Source organism: Rattus norvegicus, chromosome 1 (assembly GCF_036323735.1).
Source record: "Rattus norvegicus strain BN/NHsdMcwi chromosome 1, GRCr8, whole genome shotgun sequence".
Taxonomy (NCBI): Eukaryota; Metazoa; Chordata; class Mammalia; order Rodentia; family Muridae; genus Rattus; species Rattus norvegicus.
This window is the reverse complement of record NC_086019.1, coordinates 130,242,960-130,257,451: the sequence shown is the minus strand read 5'-3', so window position 1 is coordinate 130,257,451 and position 14,492 is coordinate 130,242,960. Positions and strand designations below refer to the sequence as shown.

Below are 14,492 nucleotides of genomic sequence, written 5' to 3'. Positions count from 1 at the left end.
AAAATATTCTAATCACAGCTGCAGCTACTTACTATCAATTCACTCTGAGTTCCTAGTCAGCTCCCATGGGTGCCTCGCTCTGAACCTTTATCTTGGTTTTAAGCTGATTTGTGTGTCTGAGTGGCACCAGCCAAGAAAGTGATTTTCCAAGCCCTGTGCCAGCCGGAAGGCTGCAGCCCACCCCCAGCCACCTGTCCAGCTAAAGCCACTTAGCTGTGGGCGAGTCTGATAGAGACTGGGATGAGGTGCTATATTTAGGCAAATAGCCCAAAGTGATGTGTCCTAACGAGGTTCTGGAATGGACGGTGTCAGTGTGTCTCCCTACAGATGGCTGTTCTTTTACAGGGTGAAGGTCCCTGTAGGCTCCACTGTAAAGTGCTGTCTGTAATTAGTTAAGTATTTTGGAGGTAACTTGAATACTAGGTTTCCCCAATGTTTACCCAGTTGGCATTTAAGAATTTAAATTTAACAATGACGGCAATTTTCCAAATCAAATGAAACTATATGAATTCACAGGTCTAAGACAAAAGATTCAGGAATGATGGGGATAATACGGAAGGACACTTTGCTCAGTGGTGTCACCTCCCCGTGCCATCATGAATCCTCTTATTTCCCTGAAATAATGCCAAGCCCTTAAATGTAGAGCTTGGGTGGTTGCACATCTGGCCCCAAACCATTCCAGCAGCCTTTTCCCATGACTCCATTCACACCCCCTACATACCAGGTCACCAGCTACTCACAGTCCTCATGTTCCAACCTCTAGTCCTTTGATCACACTAAGACGCACCTGCCCAAAGTCCCACTGACTGCCACTGCCCCTCCCTGGTGTCAGCTAAGGAAGTATTGGTTCAGCTCATCTAGAGAACCTCTCTGGGGCCCGCCAGAGGCTTCATCATACTGCCTCCTAGCTTGTCAGCACCTTGAGGGCAGGGGACAAGAGCCCTGTCTGGTTATCACATCACTTCTTCGTATTCTGAAGAGCTAAAGTGTATGTGGCTGGATGGAGTACAAATAAAAAGTTGCCCGTGTTCCTTATTCAGGACAATGAAACTGTACCTTAAAATAACCAAATGTAGCCAGGTGTGAGGTGGTAGCACTAAGGGGGCAGAGCCATCAGCACCTCTGTCAGGCCACCAGCAGCAGCCTGGTGGGTAGCAGGGCAGTAAGGCCACAGAATTGGAAGGACACAAGCTCTGAGGCTGCCAAGCCCAGATTACTTAGCTGCTGACTCTGGGACTGGGATTGAGAAGGCAGGAGTTCCTGAACAAAATGCTTGCCCTCCCATGGCATCCATTAAACAGCAAACACCACAGGTTATATGTTAGTGTATTTGGCTCCAAACTGCAGCCATCTTTCTTGGGACTTTTGAGTTTTCTCTACCAGGTTAAGTATGGCCCAGAGCCCAGTCTATCCCATATGACTGTGAAGTTCATAAACTTCAGAGCATTTTTCCCCTTCTGTCTGCCTCCTGCTGGTCAGACATGCAGTGCACAACCCATCCTGGGGCCTTGTCTCCCTCATATAAAATCAGCACACCAATACTAAGAAAATCACTTAGGTTTAACATTGAGCACTATGCCCACAAACAAAAAGATGGTAAATTCTTCTTTAAAACGTACGCTTTCTTGGAGACTGGAGAGATGGCTACGTTGTTAGGAGTGCTTACTACTCTTAGCAGAAGACCCTAGGATGTTAGCATCAGCCCACAGCCACCTAAACTCTAGCCCCAGTAGGTCCTACGCTCTCCCCTGAACGTCAAGCAACCTGAATTCATAAGCACATAATTTTAAAACCTTAAAAAAAATCTTTTCAAAAGCATCCCAGAGAACAAATTACTAGAAAATGAACTCCATGGTGTGTCTTTCACAGACCTACCTTAATTAGGAAACATATTATTGTAGGTCAGTGGGCCAGAATGCACTGTTTACCACTTAGTCTGTCCTTCCCTTGCCACATAAGGATGTGCACAGCAAGGGCCTGAGGCAACTTGCCCAGGCTCAGCAGGAGGCAGAGGCCACTGTCAACTACTCCAGTGCTGTCCTCAGCTTTAACTGTTACCAATACCCACATATTATGAAAAGAGGGAGAATCATGTTTCCTTCACAGAAGAAATTTTATTCCACTTGAGAAAAATACAGAAATACAAGTTAAAACTGTAACATGTCTAAAACTCAGTGACATACTGATACCATTGTGTAGCACCGTGGTCTGCCTAGACACGGAACACACATCTCTGAGCCAAGCCCACCCCTGCCCTCAGCAGGCAGGGACACTATGACAGTCATTTGACCCCATCCAACCCCAGGAGCCCTGTCACTGCAGATCCCTTGTCACATTCTACTTAGGATTCCACACAGGGCTGTATGCTTGTCCCCAAACTTGAGACAGAATACAGAAAAAAATATAGACATTCTCTGCCAAAAAATTATTTCCCATCGGACTCTGAGCCCTGCCTGATGGAGTTAATGACAACATTCAAGAGAAATTTCACTGCCACAATGGCCTTGAGCATCTAGATAGGAATCACATTATCAAGATGTTTACTGTACCAAGATTTATGGGTTCATTTTTGGCCTAAAAATACTAATTCTGAAGGCGATTTAAATTTGGTATTTGCACCCTGGGTGGATAGTTTAGACAGGAGGCCCATGTACTATCCTTCTCCTCTGGTCAGATTTCTAGGCCTATGTATCAAGTTGCAAACCGTCACAGAAGCTAACCTGACTGCCCGAGGCTCAGCTCCAGCAAGCTCTGCCTGTTCCTGCTGTGACAAGGCAAGCTGGCTTCTCCCTTCCCCCTACACCCTACAGGGCTTGGCTGGCTAATTGCCTCAGGGAAAGCCTGAGCCTCCTGCACCCTCCAGCATCTGGTGTCGCCCTCTACCTCTCTACAGCTTTTCACTGTCAGGGTTACCTTGAAGGGGTTTGGATATGTCCCCCAAAGGCAAATGTCTTAAAGACTTGGACCTCATCTCAGTGTTGGGAAGGAATGTGTCGGGAAGTCCTTTAAGAAATGGGGCCTAGTGGGAGGAAGTTAGCTCACTGCAGGCAGAACTTTGAAGGTGATACCTGCGCCCAAGCTCCTTGTCTCCCCTTCTCTCTTACCTGTCATATGAGCAATCTGTTCTATCACACACTCTCCTCCATGATGTTCTTACTGTAGCCCCCACCCCCACCCCCACTCCCCAAATCAGGCCATGGATTGGTACCAGGAGCCAAGATAAACCTTTATCAATGGAGATTTTGTTACAGTAACAGAAAGCTGACTGACACTGTGCTGGTTTTAACACTGAGATGCAGCACCTGCAAGTTTGCTCTAAGGACCCAAAGAATGGATGAATCAAGGAGGCAGCAGGAAGGGGCACTCATGGTAGGGGTTGGGGTGAGGCCCACAGTTCTTGACAACACTGGGCTGGCAACCAGTTTGCTTCCGAGGTCCATGTGTTGGAACCTTAATGGTGGATGCAATCCCTTCAAACCACTTGCTAGTAACAGCTGCAACCCAGATACCAACCGGGGGAATCCGGGGAGCTGCCCCAGAGAGCTGCCTGGCCTGCCTCTGGGAGGTGTAGCTTAAATCCAAGGATGGCAGTTTGGATTTGGGGCTACCTCACTTCTGAAGCAGCACTGCCTCAGTGGGGCCAAGTGAGGCAAACCTGTCAGGCTGTCAACTGTGACAGACTCAGTGACATACTACATAGCACCTTGATCTAGACACAGGGCATGTCTCTGAGCCCACCTTTCCCCTTAGCAGGCAGGGACACTGTGACAGTCATTTGACCCCATCCAACACCGGGGGGCAGTAACACCGCAGATCCCGTCACCTTCTCCTTAGGAGCATGCACAGAATGGCTGTACAGGCGCTCACCGCAGGTCCCTACATATCTTCAAGAAATGGCCACGAGTTCCATGTCAATGTCTCTCTTGCTGGGGTGGTGGATGTCTGGGCTCCTGCATCCTGGGATTAGGCCAAGCCTATACAATCCAGATTGCCACGGTGTCCACATATCTCAGGAAGCAAGATGCAATGCCGTCTGCAATCAGATGGTGACAGTTACACACATCAAGGGCCAATTGTCAAAGCCTGACAACTCTAGGAAGAGAATGAACCTAGGCCCCTGCTTCAGTGGTTGGGCTGACCTGGTTGTCTGAAGCGGGGAGGGTAGGCACTGCAACTGCCAACCTGGGGGCTTGCCCTGGAACTGGGCTCAGTGTCATCGAGCCGTTGGGAACAACAGTTGTGTTCAAACTATCTGAGGTTTCCCCGGTGGCTTGTATTTTGAAGTAGACAAGATAGAACACTGGCAGCACAATGCCAATGAGAAGCATAAGGAAGACAGCATTCCACCACTGAATCCCGCAGTCCGCACCATCAGCTGCTGGCTTCTGGGTTATGGGGAGCAGCGGCTGATCCGGGGCCTCCACACAACAGCCGTCACTGTGAAAGACATCAGATTGCACAGCCCGCTCAATGTTCTCATCGATGCCCTTGAAGAACTCTGTCAACTGGTTGCCCTGAGCAGTTGCCCCAGAGGCGTCTCCATCTTCGGGCAGTTCTACCAGGGTCACCCTGGTCTCGGAAGAGGAGGCCCCAAGGGGCATTAGTTCTTGGTGGGTCTCTGTGAGGATCCCATGATTTCTCACTGGAATCTTGATCGATTTCAGAGCATACAGGTCTTGTTCTCTGATGAAGTTGTTCGCTTTCTTGATATCTGCGACCTACGGAAGCCAGGCATTATAAACAAGCAGTGCTCCTTAAAACCAGTACCCAGCAGAGACCTTAGGTCTGTGGAGGATCCAGTGGAGAAGCTCATGAAGGCTTCAAAGTACACCCACAGCCAGCTTCATTTCAGCTAAGGAATCTAGGCTTTTGATATTTGGTTTTTACCTCTTAATGAATAGCTTAGAAACCAACCGCTCTACTTTGAACAATTTCCGGTCAACTCTGGAAAGTGTTGTGACTACAACAAAAGCTTCGGGTGAAACAGGTCCAACACTGTCACCCTCCCTGTCTAACTCAGTGTGCCCGTCTCACACCAGAATCCAGCTGAGCAAGTGGCCAGATAAGCTCACTAAAGCTGGAGTTGGCTCTGGGCACACATTCAGGGTCTCGGCCACCTGAGTGAGCTTCCTCAGGATGATCCCTCCCTCAGCACTTTCCCAGAAGCAGGGCGGGCGCAGGACCTTATTCTCTGAACAGAAGTTAACTCGGCTTGGGGAGAAGACACCTCTCCCAAGAAGCAGGTTAGGCAATCGGCCATCAGCCAGGAGTTGGGGATTGAGACGTTCCTCCCTGACTAAGGTAGTGGGACTGTAGCTGGATTTCATCAAATAACACAAGGCTTCTAACAGAAAAGGAGGGATGGGAAGCCACATTTTAAACCCCCCTCAAGCTACTTAGGAAAAACTTCTGTAGAGTGTAAGCACAGCCCACGGAGCTGACGGTCAAGTCCATCACGTGTGCCATCGCTTTACTTGGTGGCCGCTTTTAGAGTCTTACTGCACTGGCTTGAGGGATGCTGTTCACCTCGCTCTGAAAACTGACAAACGGGAGGAGCCTGACAGCTTTCACTCTTTTTGTGCACTCAACGAACAACACGTGTATTCGCCTCCAACAGGACTAGTTAGTGGAAACATTAAATATCCATTCTGGCTTTCTCAGAGATTGTCATTCTGACATGAATGAAAGATAAGTCTATCTTTGAAGACTTTGTTGGGAAGGTGGGGTGGGTTTTTTTGTTTGGTTGTTTTGGTATTTTTTTTTTGTTTTTGTTGTTGTTGTTGTTGTTGTTGCTGTTTTGGCCATGGTCTATAAAGCATATGCTATGCCTACGGAAGCAGACTGTAAGATACAAATACAAAGGCCGGGACAATGTAAAGATGCTCTGTGTCCCTGGAGATGAGCCTCTATCTGGAAAAGACTCCCACACCCACACAGTCTTTTTGCTTATTTGGATCTTTTTTAGATAAACCACAGACAATTTTTAGGAGATAGGTGTTTTTTTTTTTTTAATTGTGTAGCTGATGCAGCCTTGGTGAAAGCTGCTGTCAGTATAGAGCATGGTAATAGCACGTATACAGCATGGTTATAGCATGTGTATAGCATGTATATAGCATGTATACAGCATGGGGTCAACGGCGTGAAACAAACTGTTTCATTGCAGGAGAAAAGAGCGATTCCAGAAACACTTTCCAACTTACTTTGCCACTGTTAATCACTCTGAGTGCTAAAAACATAATTAAAGAGAAAGAAAAGGTTACACAAAGGCACAGCACTGAGGCTAGACCATGCAGTTCTAATAGGGAGAAGGAAAAAAAAAATCCAAAACTCTACTAGTCAGATTAGCTACCGCCAAGCAAAGCAGCGAGAGAAGCATGCCACAGAAACTTGTAAACTCCACCTACCATCTCCAGCCCTGTTCAGAGTGTCCCTGTGCAGAGCAGAGCAAAGGAAAGCATACCCTGAACTGCGGTGCCCAACTCTAACCGGCCCTTCCTGAGCCCAGAGCTCCGAATGAAGGAAGGGTGCCTCCACCAGCTTCCAGCCCCTGGCTCTGTAGGATTCTAGCCACCTATGCGGATCAGGAACCTCCTACAGTGACTGCCCTGTGTCTCTCTCAACCCTGGAGGGCAGAGACTGAGTTAGCTTACTTTGCAGCCATACTGGAGAGCCAGCTTATTGAGACTGTCTTCCTGGGCCAGCTCCCGCTGCAGCAGCACCATGGTGCCCGTTCCTGGCGGTTGGCTGCTGTTCTTCTGGCGTTCCTTGCCCCGGGGTCGTAACACCACCTGATGTGACTCTTCCTCGGAGGAGTCCCCGGAGTCCCCGCTGCCATTCTTGAACATGTAAACATGACTGTTTGGAGTCCTACAGACAACAGCTGGGCCTTGGAAGGTCTTGGCTAACACTTCCTTCTGCCTCATTTCTTTTCTTAACTGAAAATCAAACCTGGAGTTAATGCCACACAAATGTTATTCATTCTCCTCTGGCTTCCTAAAGAGAATTAGTAATCTCATTAGTAATTTCCTAATATTGCTAATATCCAATAAACAGCATCAGGACGGAAGGATAACATCCACACACCTGTCCACCTGATACTGAGGCAGAACAAGACCACACGTTTCCTAACTGCTTTCTATGTGCAAAAAAAGATTGCCTACTCTTCTTCCCCACCCGCTGCTGTCCTTCCCCTGGCACACACAAGAAGCCACTTATGTCTCAGCATTTGAGAGGTGAGCACTGTTCTCAGCTCCCTGACACTGAGAATCTTACATTCAGAACCTTTGGACAAAAACCTCGTTAGGCATCCCAAGGTATCTTCAGGGGGAAAGGCCACTACCAAGGACAGATGCTGAGAACAACCATAACTCTCTTATTTTGACCCTGGCTGACTTGACCTAAGAGGCAAAGCAATGGAAAAACCTATCAAATTTCAATTTGCCCATTTCTTACGATCACTCTGGACCCATTTCACCCCATGGTCCCCTTATTGTCACCTAGAGTCAAACGCCAGAGACACAACTAACCTTTTCATTTCCAAGTGGCTGGAATGGGACTCCAGGCATTCCTGGCGGTCCCTTCTGAGTGGCCCTTTAAGGGAACAGCCAACCTCAGCGCATCTCCCTCTGGTCTCAAATTCTGTGCCCCTGTCACCGGACGGCCAGAAGAGGTTTCAGTTTCCTTCCAATGACAGGTGGGCTGTCTTTAAGCAGAGGACAAAACAAATTTGTGATGTCCCCGCCCCTGGGCCTAAACAGGCCAGGACCCAACTTTCCAAAGACTAGACATCCTGCCACTCCCGCGAGCCGGCACCAGCCCTCCGTGGACACAGGCACTGGCCCTGGAGTGGCAGCCCCCACCGAGCCCACGGTGACAAGCGACCCCTGGCCCCCCAAGTCAACCCAGCAGACCCCGCTCCAAGTTCGGGTACCTCGCTCCCAGGCTCCACCGCCACCGCGCCCGCCGATTGGCTGCGAAAAGCAGATCTTCCGGGGGCGGGGACTAAGAGCCAACCAATTGACTTCAAGAGGAGGGCGGGCCCTGACAGAGTCCGGAGGTGCTGAGAGGTCAGAATGCGCCCTGCTCAAGGGGCGGGCCCTGATGGGCGGGGCTCCAGCGTGGACTTTGGACCTTTGCTCTGTGGGTTCGTCCCAGCTGTGCCCAGTTTCCCCTTCTGAGCCAGGTGTGAAACTTGGCCTCCTTCAGGGTGGCCACGGCTTTCTGCTAAGCCTCGGTCTTCTTCCTGGCAGGAGAGACCTTTGACCCATGTGTATCCTGATCCGTGGCTAGGAAGTACCCAGTACGGCGGCGCGCCACTCGGGAGGCCTGTTCCAGGTAGCCTGAATCTTCGACCCAGTATCTTTTGAGGGGCCGAATGGTTGCCATCCCCTGCTCGGAGATAAACAAAAGTCCAGGGATGTAAAATATTGTCATGATCAGAATCGGATAAATGAGAATATGTATCATCATCTGACTAGTCAGAGTCCCAGCTATTTGGAAAAGGGAGGAGAACCTGTGGCATTGTTTTGTAACAAAGACTAAAATCCTTAATGGAGTAAGACTCAGCCAATGAATAAGGAAGAAACTTAAGTGACATGGGCCGGCAATACACCAAAGTATGCAGATGACTGGCAGCTGAACCAAGGTGTTAAGCCTCTCTGGGAATCAACATTAAAACAAGAGCTCAGAAATTCTTCCTATGGTTTAGAATAAAACTAAGAATCTTTCTCTAAATGTCTAAGGCCAAAAAGGCACCGGGTCATGGTCCTCTCTGCCATCCACAGGACTCTTCTTTCTGGCTTTAAACATCTGCTGTTTGTTTACCTTGCCACCCAACCCAGGAGGCTAGCTGGCTTTGCTAATATACCCAACAGTCCCCTCAGACACACATTCACATCTTCCCCACGGACATATTTGTGGTTTGTGACATTTTACAGGCTTGGATGAAGCTGCCTGAGAAGTATGAGAGATATGTCTCATCTAGCAAAGTGGTCCGGGGCCCAGCCCCAATAATTGGCCTACTGCTCTGATCCCAAGCCAGTGGAGACTGACCCCATCAGCAGAGGTGTCCACTCAGATATCTTCCAACCCTTGTCAAACATGTCTCCTCCCATGTACAGTCTTCTCCTGGGATAGAGGATGCAAGGTAGCAGGGGCCAACTATTTAGCTTTCTTGTTCCAACTTCAGGGCTCAGCAGAACTGCCACGGAATTTCAAAAGCTTCGTCTTTTCCTTTTGTAGAGAGAACTTTAAGAGACACAGGGGAATTGCCCCAAGGCACACAGCAGGTAGCAGTAGGCACAAGTTGTGCCAGGATAGAAGCAGAGTCTAAAGCCAGTTGCACTTTCACCAACTATGACTCTGACCCCAGTCCCTAAGCCTTCCGGCCTTTGTCCCCTTCTGTGTTATTACCCAATGCCTGAGATGGCTATCCAGTCCTGCCTGGAGCAATCCCAGAGCATGCCTGTTGTCACAGCACAACAATTAGTAAAGCCACTGTCCTTCTCTTAGGGTCTTGGACATGCTAACACTTCTAAGTGTGGCAATTCGCTCATGGTCTGTGTACACACTCCTCATGAAGCCCAGCAGAAATGGCTAGTTCTTCACAGAGGCCCATGTGGCTGTCAGTAACCAAGGCAACCATGACCAATCAGCCAAGATGGTCAGGGACAGTGATGTGTCCTCTAGTGACTCAGGAAAATCTAGTGGCTCCCGGGACACAGCCTTCCTCCCATAAAGGGAAGAGAATGAAAGTCTCTGGTTTTCACTTGTTGACAAGTCATGTTGGAAATAAAACTCTTGCCCAGTGTGGTGGCACACACCTTTGATCCTAGCACTTGGGGAGGCAGATCTCTTGAGTTTGAGGCCAGCCTGATCTACAGAGTGAGTTCCAGGACAGTCAGGGATATGCAGAGAAACCCTGTCTTGAAAAACAAACAAACAAGAAGCCTTTAAGAAGCATGAGGATGATGCCAGTGTTCATGGGAGGGCACTAACTTTGTAGAAGGAGTATGTTGTATTTCTGCATAAAATAACATGAAGAAGTTAAAGAGGGGGGGGGGGTGGAGAGGATGCTCAGTGGATAAAGCGCTTGCTGCACAGGTTTGAATCCTCAGAAGCCCTGTGCAGGTCTATAATCCCATGGCAGGACGGGAGGTGGAGAGAGGAGAATCCCTGGGAGCTCTGAGGCCAGCTCGCCTAGAGTACTCAGTGGCAGACATCAAGAGATCCTGCCTCAAGCATGCTGGAATGCATACAGGCCTCTGAAGTTGTCCTTCAACTGCCATACATGAGCCAAGACACACACATGCACACACACACACACACACACACACACACACACACACGAAGATGCATGCACACACATGCGAGTGTACCCAGAGACAGAGACAGAAAGAGGCAGAGAAATTTAAAAGAGAAAATTCAAAGAAATTATTGTAAATTTGATAGAAATGTTTGCCTTCTCTGGTATGTTCAAATCTTCAACATATAAAAAGCATTCACATCTAAGCAAGAAATGACCCTCGATAGGAAAAAAACTGCCAAATCATACAAATACGGGGGAGGAGGAGACCCTTTATCCTTACAGCACGTACAAAGGCGTGGCGACTTAAATGGCTTCAAGGTAGGTAACAAAAGGCACATCATTATCATGTGTATTCTGTGGAACGTGGTTGGGCAAGCAGACAGACGAGTGAGTCTAAATGGGAACACTTGTAAGATCTGGAAGCAGTCGCTTTTACACTGTGTCCTATGAAAGCCTGACTCTGAGCTTAGCGATTCACTGGTGAAGTTTTCAGGACTTGTTAGAAGATCAGCTACCAGAATGTTCCTAACAGTGAGGGACAGGAGAGGACAATTTTTCATGCTCTGTCATGGAGTGGGATCAACCATACTTAATCCTGAAGCAAAGGTATTGACACAGTATTGATTGGAAGAACTGTCTTAACCAATCTTATGAACCAAACTGTATGAAGAGAAAAGTTCCCATGGCGCCACCCTGCGGTAGCAGGCGCGTGCGCATGCGCATGACAACCTTCTTTAAGGGTCTGGGGCCTGAGTTGTGTGATTTGCCTTCTTCATCTTGCCTGCTCTAAGGAGCTATCCATCCATCACAGTGATTTACGTCATGCGCTCTCAAGTTAAGGTGTCCTACTCCGAACCTAGCACTCTCGCCTAGTACCCACAGGAAGCGTGTTCACACTTGAGTTTTCTCATCTACAGACTGGGATCTGATATTACCCCAGCTAGTCCGAAGATCAAATGTTGCCGGGATGATCCCTGGTGAGTGTTCAGCAGGCATAGCTCACAGGGTAAGAGGGAAATGCCAGCTACACTGTCCTCAAGAGGATACTATGAGAAGCATAGACGTGCATTTTTCATTAAAGAAATTCATATTCAGGCTTGCCGTGGAGTGACTTCTGTGTCCCCTTTCGTTCCTGTTGAAATCCTACCCTCTGAACTGAGCTTTCAGAAGGTAGAGCCTTAAAGAGGGGACTGGGTCAGTGCCCTTGTGAAGGGATTGGCTTGGCCTCCTTAGGAGAAGACAGCAGTCTGCTGCCTAGATGGTGGCCCTCCCCAAACCACACCAGGACACCACCCTGACTCGTGTTTTCCTTTCATGGAACTGTGGGAAAATGAGTCAGAAGCACTGTATCAAAGCGGCCGAAACTGACAGAGACTAGGCCCTAACAGGAGCATCTAGAGAGCCCGGCCTTATTCTACACAGGGACAGGTTTGTCGGGTGGAGTTTAATCCTTCTTGACTGTGGATTTATTTATATAACACACAATTGTCCCCAGGGCCGAGGATGGGGAAGTACCTGGAGACAGGAACCTGATGGATAGGGTGAGCTGTGTTAAGTGGATGTCAACTGGAGTCACTGCCTTTCAGACTTCCTTGGGGAGTGCAATGCCTTCTGGGATGGATTGTTTTAGAGCTTTCTCGTGGACCATCACAAGGTTACTTTTGGCCATTCGTTCTTGCCTGCTACAAGTCAGGGCTGACTGAAGGTCCTCACCTTAGGGTGGCTCTGTTTCCTCAGAGTCACACCCATATTCCTTTCTGTATGGTGTGGATGGGCATTTAAAGGTTTTTGAGGTGGGGCTTGACACCTCCACTTCGTTCTGTGAGGAATAAAACATCATCCCCAGGGTCTCCCCTCACCCCATTTTCCCAGTCCTTCAACTTTCTCTGGTTAACCTTTGAACTGAGCTCTGGCATCTGGATGTTATATCCAGGTTTGGAAGGCTTAATTCAATACCTCCAGGGCCCTGTCTCCTCCCAAGTTCCCCAAAATGGTGTACCGGACAGCTTTCCGATCACTTGTCATGCAGATCCCTTGAATCTAAGCGAGGTCCAATTTTTGTATTTCCTCAAGACATCAGTGCTCTGTGGCAATGCTGCAAAGACCTAGGGCTCTTGAGAAGATGGCCATTCAAATTCCTCTGTCGGTGTTTACCCAAGACATGAAGACCAGAACAGGAAGAGACACTGGTGGGTTATTCATAATCATCTAGATCAACCCATGAGCAGCAAAGCATTTTCCCTCAGGAGCTATCCCTCAGAATGAAAAGTGACCTGTGACGTATGTGGTCCTCTGAGCAAATCTCAGAAACACTGCCAAGGGTTTCAGAAACTAGAGTCCTTCAACGATCATCATTGTGGGTTCTGCAAGAGACTAGAAAGAGAAATCAGATCTGTGGTTGTCAGAGATGGAGGCAGAGGTGGAGTGGGGAGTGGGATTTGTTTGCAGAGTGGCTCAAAGAACTTTCTGGGGAAAACATCAATGGTCTAATCTCATTTGCAGTACTGGTCAAAGCTTGTTTCACGGAACTCAAAGAGGAACTTAATGATTTAAGTTACTTCTCCATAAGCTCGAGTTAAAGGGGGTGTGAAGCTCCTCAAAGAGTTAGACACAGACCCGGATGGTTCAGCCCACTTCTAGGCACATAACAAACAGGAATGGAAACAGGTCTGTAGGCAGAATGCACACAGCACAATTCTCACAGGAGCTAACAGGTGGGCACCAGTTCAACCAACAAGCACCTGGATACAGCAAAGGTGACAGGCACACTTGAAATCTTACTCAGCCTTGAAGTGGGAGGAACTTCTGATGCACACTACAGCATGGATGTCTCCTGAGAACATTATGTTGAGAGAGTAAAGCCAATAAGCAAGGGGCAAATATCCCACGACTCCATTCACATGGGGTCTTGGAGTATATGACCTGAGAGACAGTTTCATGTTCGTGCTAGGGGCCTCTAGGATACATACAGGTGGTCTGTATTATAGCAGTAACAGGATTAAAGCCCTCACTTAAGAAGCCCCCAACCCCCCAGATAAATAGTCCAGACAGGAAGCGATTGAAGAGAGTCCTTAAAAATTTGTGATCGAGAGAGGCAGGTGTGGTGGCACAGGCCTTTAATCCCAGCACACAAGAGGTAAAGGCAGTTGGATCTTTGTGAGTTTGAGTCTGGTCTGTAGCATGAGTTCTAGGACAGCTAGGACTGTTACACAAAAAAGCCCTGTACAAACTTCCCTCCTCCAAATACTTGTGATAAAGGTGCTGAAGTGTAACTGTTACAGTTGATGGCTTCTGGATCTGTGGGAAGACTTAGCTTTCTTTCAGGGGCTGGCCACCGGGAGTTCGGTCATGCTCCAGTGAGTGTATGGGCAACACAAGTTGAACTTGGTTCGTTGTCTTTTGTTGTTGTTGTTGTGTTTTGGGGTTGTTTTGGAAGAAGAGCACCAGAGTGGGAGTGTGGACCTGGGAGGAATAGAGAGCAAGTGCGATGAGAGTGCATTGTATAAAATTCCCAAATAATAAAAATATATGTCAGGGGAAAATAAAGGAAGCTCAGTGGCAATCGGCCTGCTTGCTTTTCTACTTTGGGATGAGAGAAAACATGGCTCTTCCCGACCCCAACCCGCATGCCATCTTTGAAGCAAAGGTGCCCTCCCCCAAGCAGCCAACAAAAGGTTCTCCTGGAACCTTGCTATTAGACGCCCCAGCCTCCAGAATGGTAAGAAAACATCTCTGCCCTGTATAGATGACCTCATCTCAGTTTTCTACGGTAACAGTGCAAATGGACCACGTAGTGGAAGGCAGGAGAGAGAATGGATTCATCATTGCTCTCAAGCTAGTTTCAAACTCATCACATAGTTGAAGGTGACCTTGAACTCTTGACCCTCCCGCTTCTACCAATAGCATAATAGGATTACAGGTATGAGCCACCAAGCCTGATTTTATGGGTGCTGGTGGTCAAACCCAGGGCGTCAGACGTGCTCGGTGAGTACGCTATATCCTGAACCACAGTTTAAAAAGACTCTGAGTGTTCTATTTGCATGGTGGGTTTGCTGGCTGCTCATGGTGAAATGAGTGTTGAGCAAGCAGCTGTCCTGCCAAAAATTCTCACCCTGGCAAGGCAGCTACTCACCACCCAGGTCCCCTGAACCTTTGAATGAGGGCTGCTCAGACTGAGGAACACTCA

General features: G+C 48.4%; 1 protein-coding gene and 1 long non-coding RNA gene across 9 annotated transcripts; one reads left to right on the top strand and one right to left on the bottom strand.

Annotated features, from left to right (window-relative positions):
• Positions 1-2,094: 2,094 nt before the first annotated feature.
• On the bottom strand, positions 2,095-8,112 carry Lysmd4 (LysM domain containing 4). Of its 8 annotated transcripts, none has more exons than XM_017590159.3 (4): positions 7,931-8,112; positions 7,527-7,702; positions 6,651-6,948; positions 2,095-4,718 (listed from the first exon to the last, which is right to left on the bottom strand). In XM_017590159.3, the coding sequence occupies exons 2-4, from the start codon at positions 7,532-7,534 to the stop codon at positions 4,110-4,112; spliced, it is 915 nt and encodes a 304-aa protein (XP_017445648.1). In that variant the 5' UTR covers positions 7,535-7,702; positions 7,931-8,112; the 3' UTR covers positions 2,095-4,109. The 8 variants fall into 8 exon arrangements, with proteins under 8 accessions (XP_017445648.1, NP_001388304.1, XP_038950299.1 ...); NM_001401375.1 differs by having other exon boundaries at positions 6,651-6,935; positions 7,931-7,973; XM_039094371.2 differs by having other exon boundaries at positions 2,095-4,033; positions 4,140-4,718; positions 6,651-6,935; positions 7,527-7,947.
• Positions 8,113-8,215: 103 nt separating this feature from the next.
• Positions 8,216-11,400, top strand: LOC134483669 (uncharacterized). Its single transcript, XR_010060541.1, has 2 exons — positions 8,216-8,355; positions 8,560-11,400. It is a non-coding gene; the product is annotated as an uncharacterized LOC134483669 (long non-coding RNA).
• Positions 11,401-14,492: the final 3,092 nt, after the last annotated feature.

Coding starts and splice junctions, on each gene's coding strand:
- Lysmd4 (NM_001401374.1), bottom strand. CDS start 7,565: ATGCCTGGAGTCCCATTCCAGCCACTTGGAAATGAAAAG. Junction 6,936..7,526: donor AGCCACTTGGAAATGAAAAG/GTTAGTTGTGTC, acceptor TTTGATTTTCAG/TTAAGAAAAGAAATGAGGCA. Junction 4,719..6,650: donor CTCTCCAGTATGGCTGCAAA/GTAAGCTAACTC, acceptor TGGCTTCCGTAG/GTCGCAGATATCAAGAAAGC.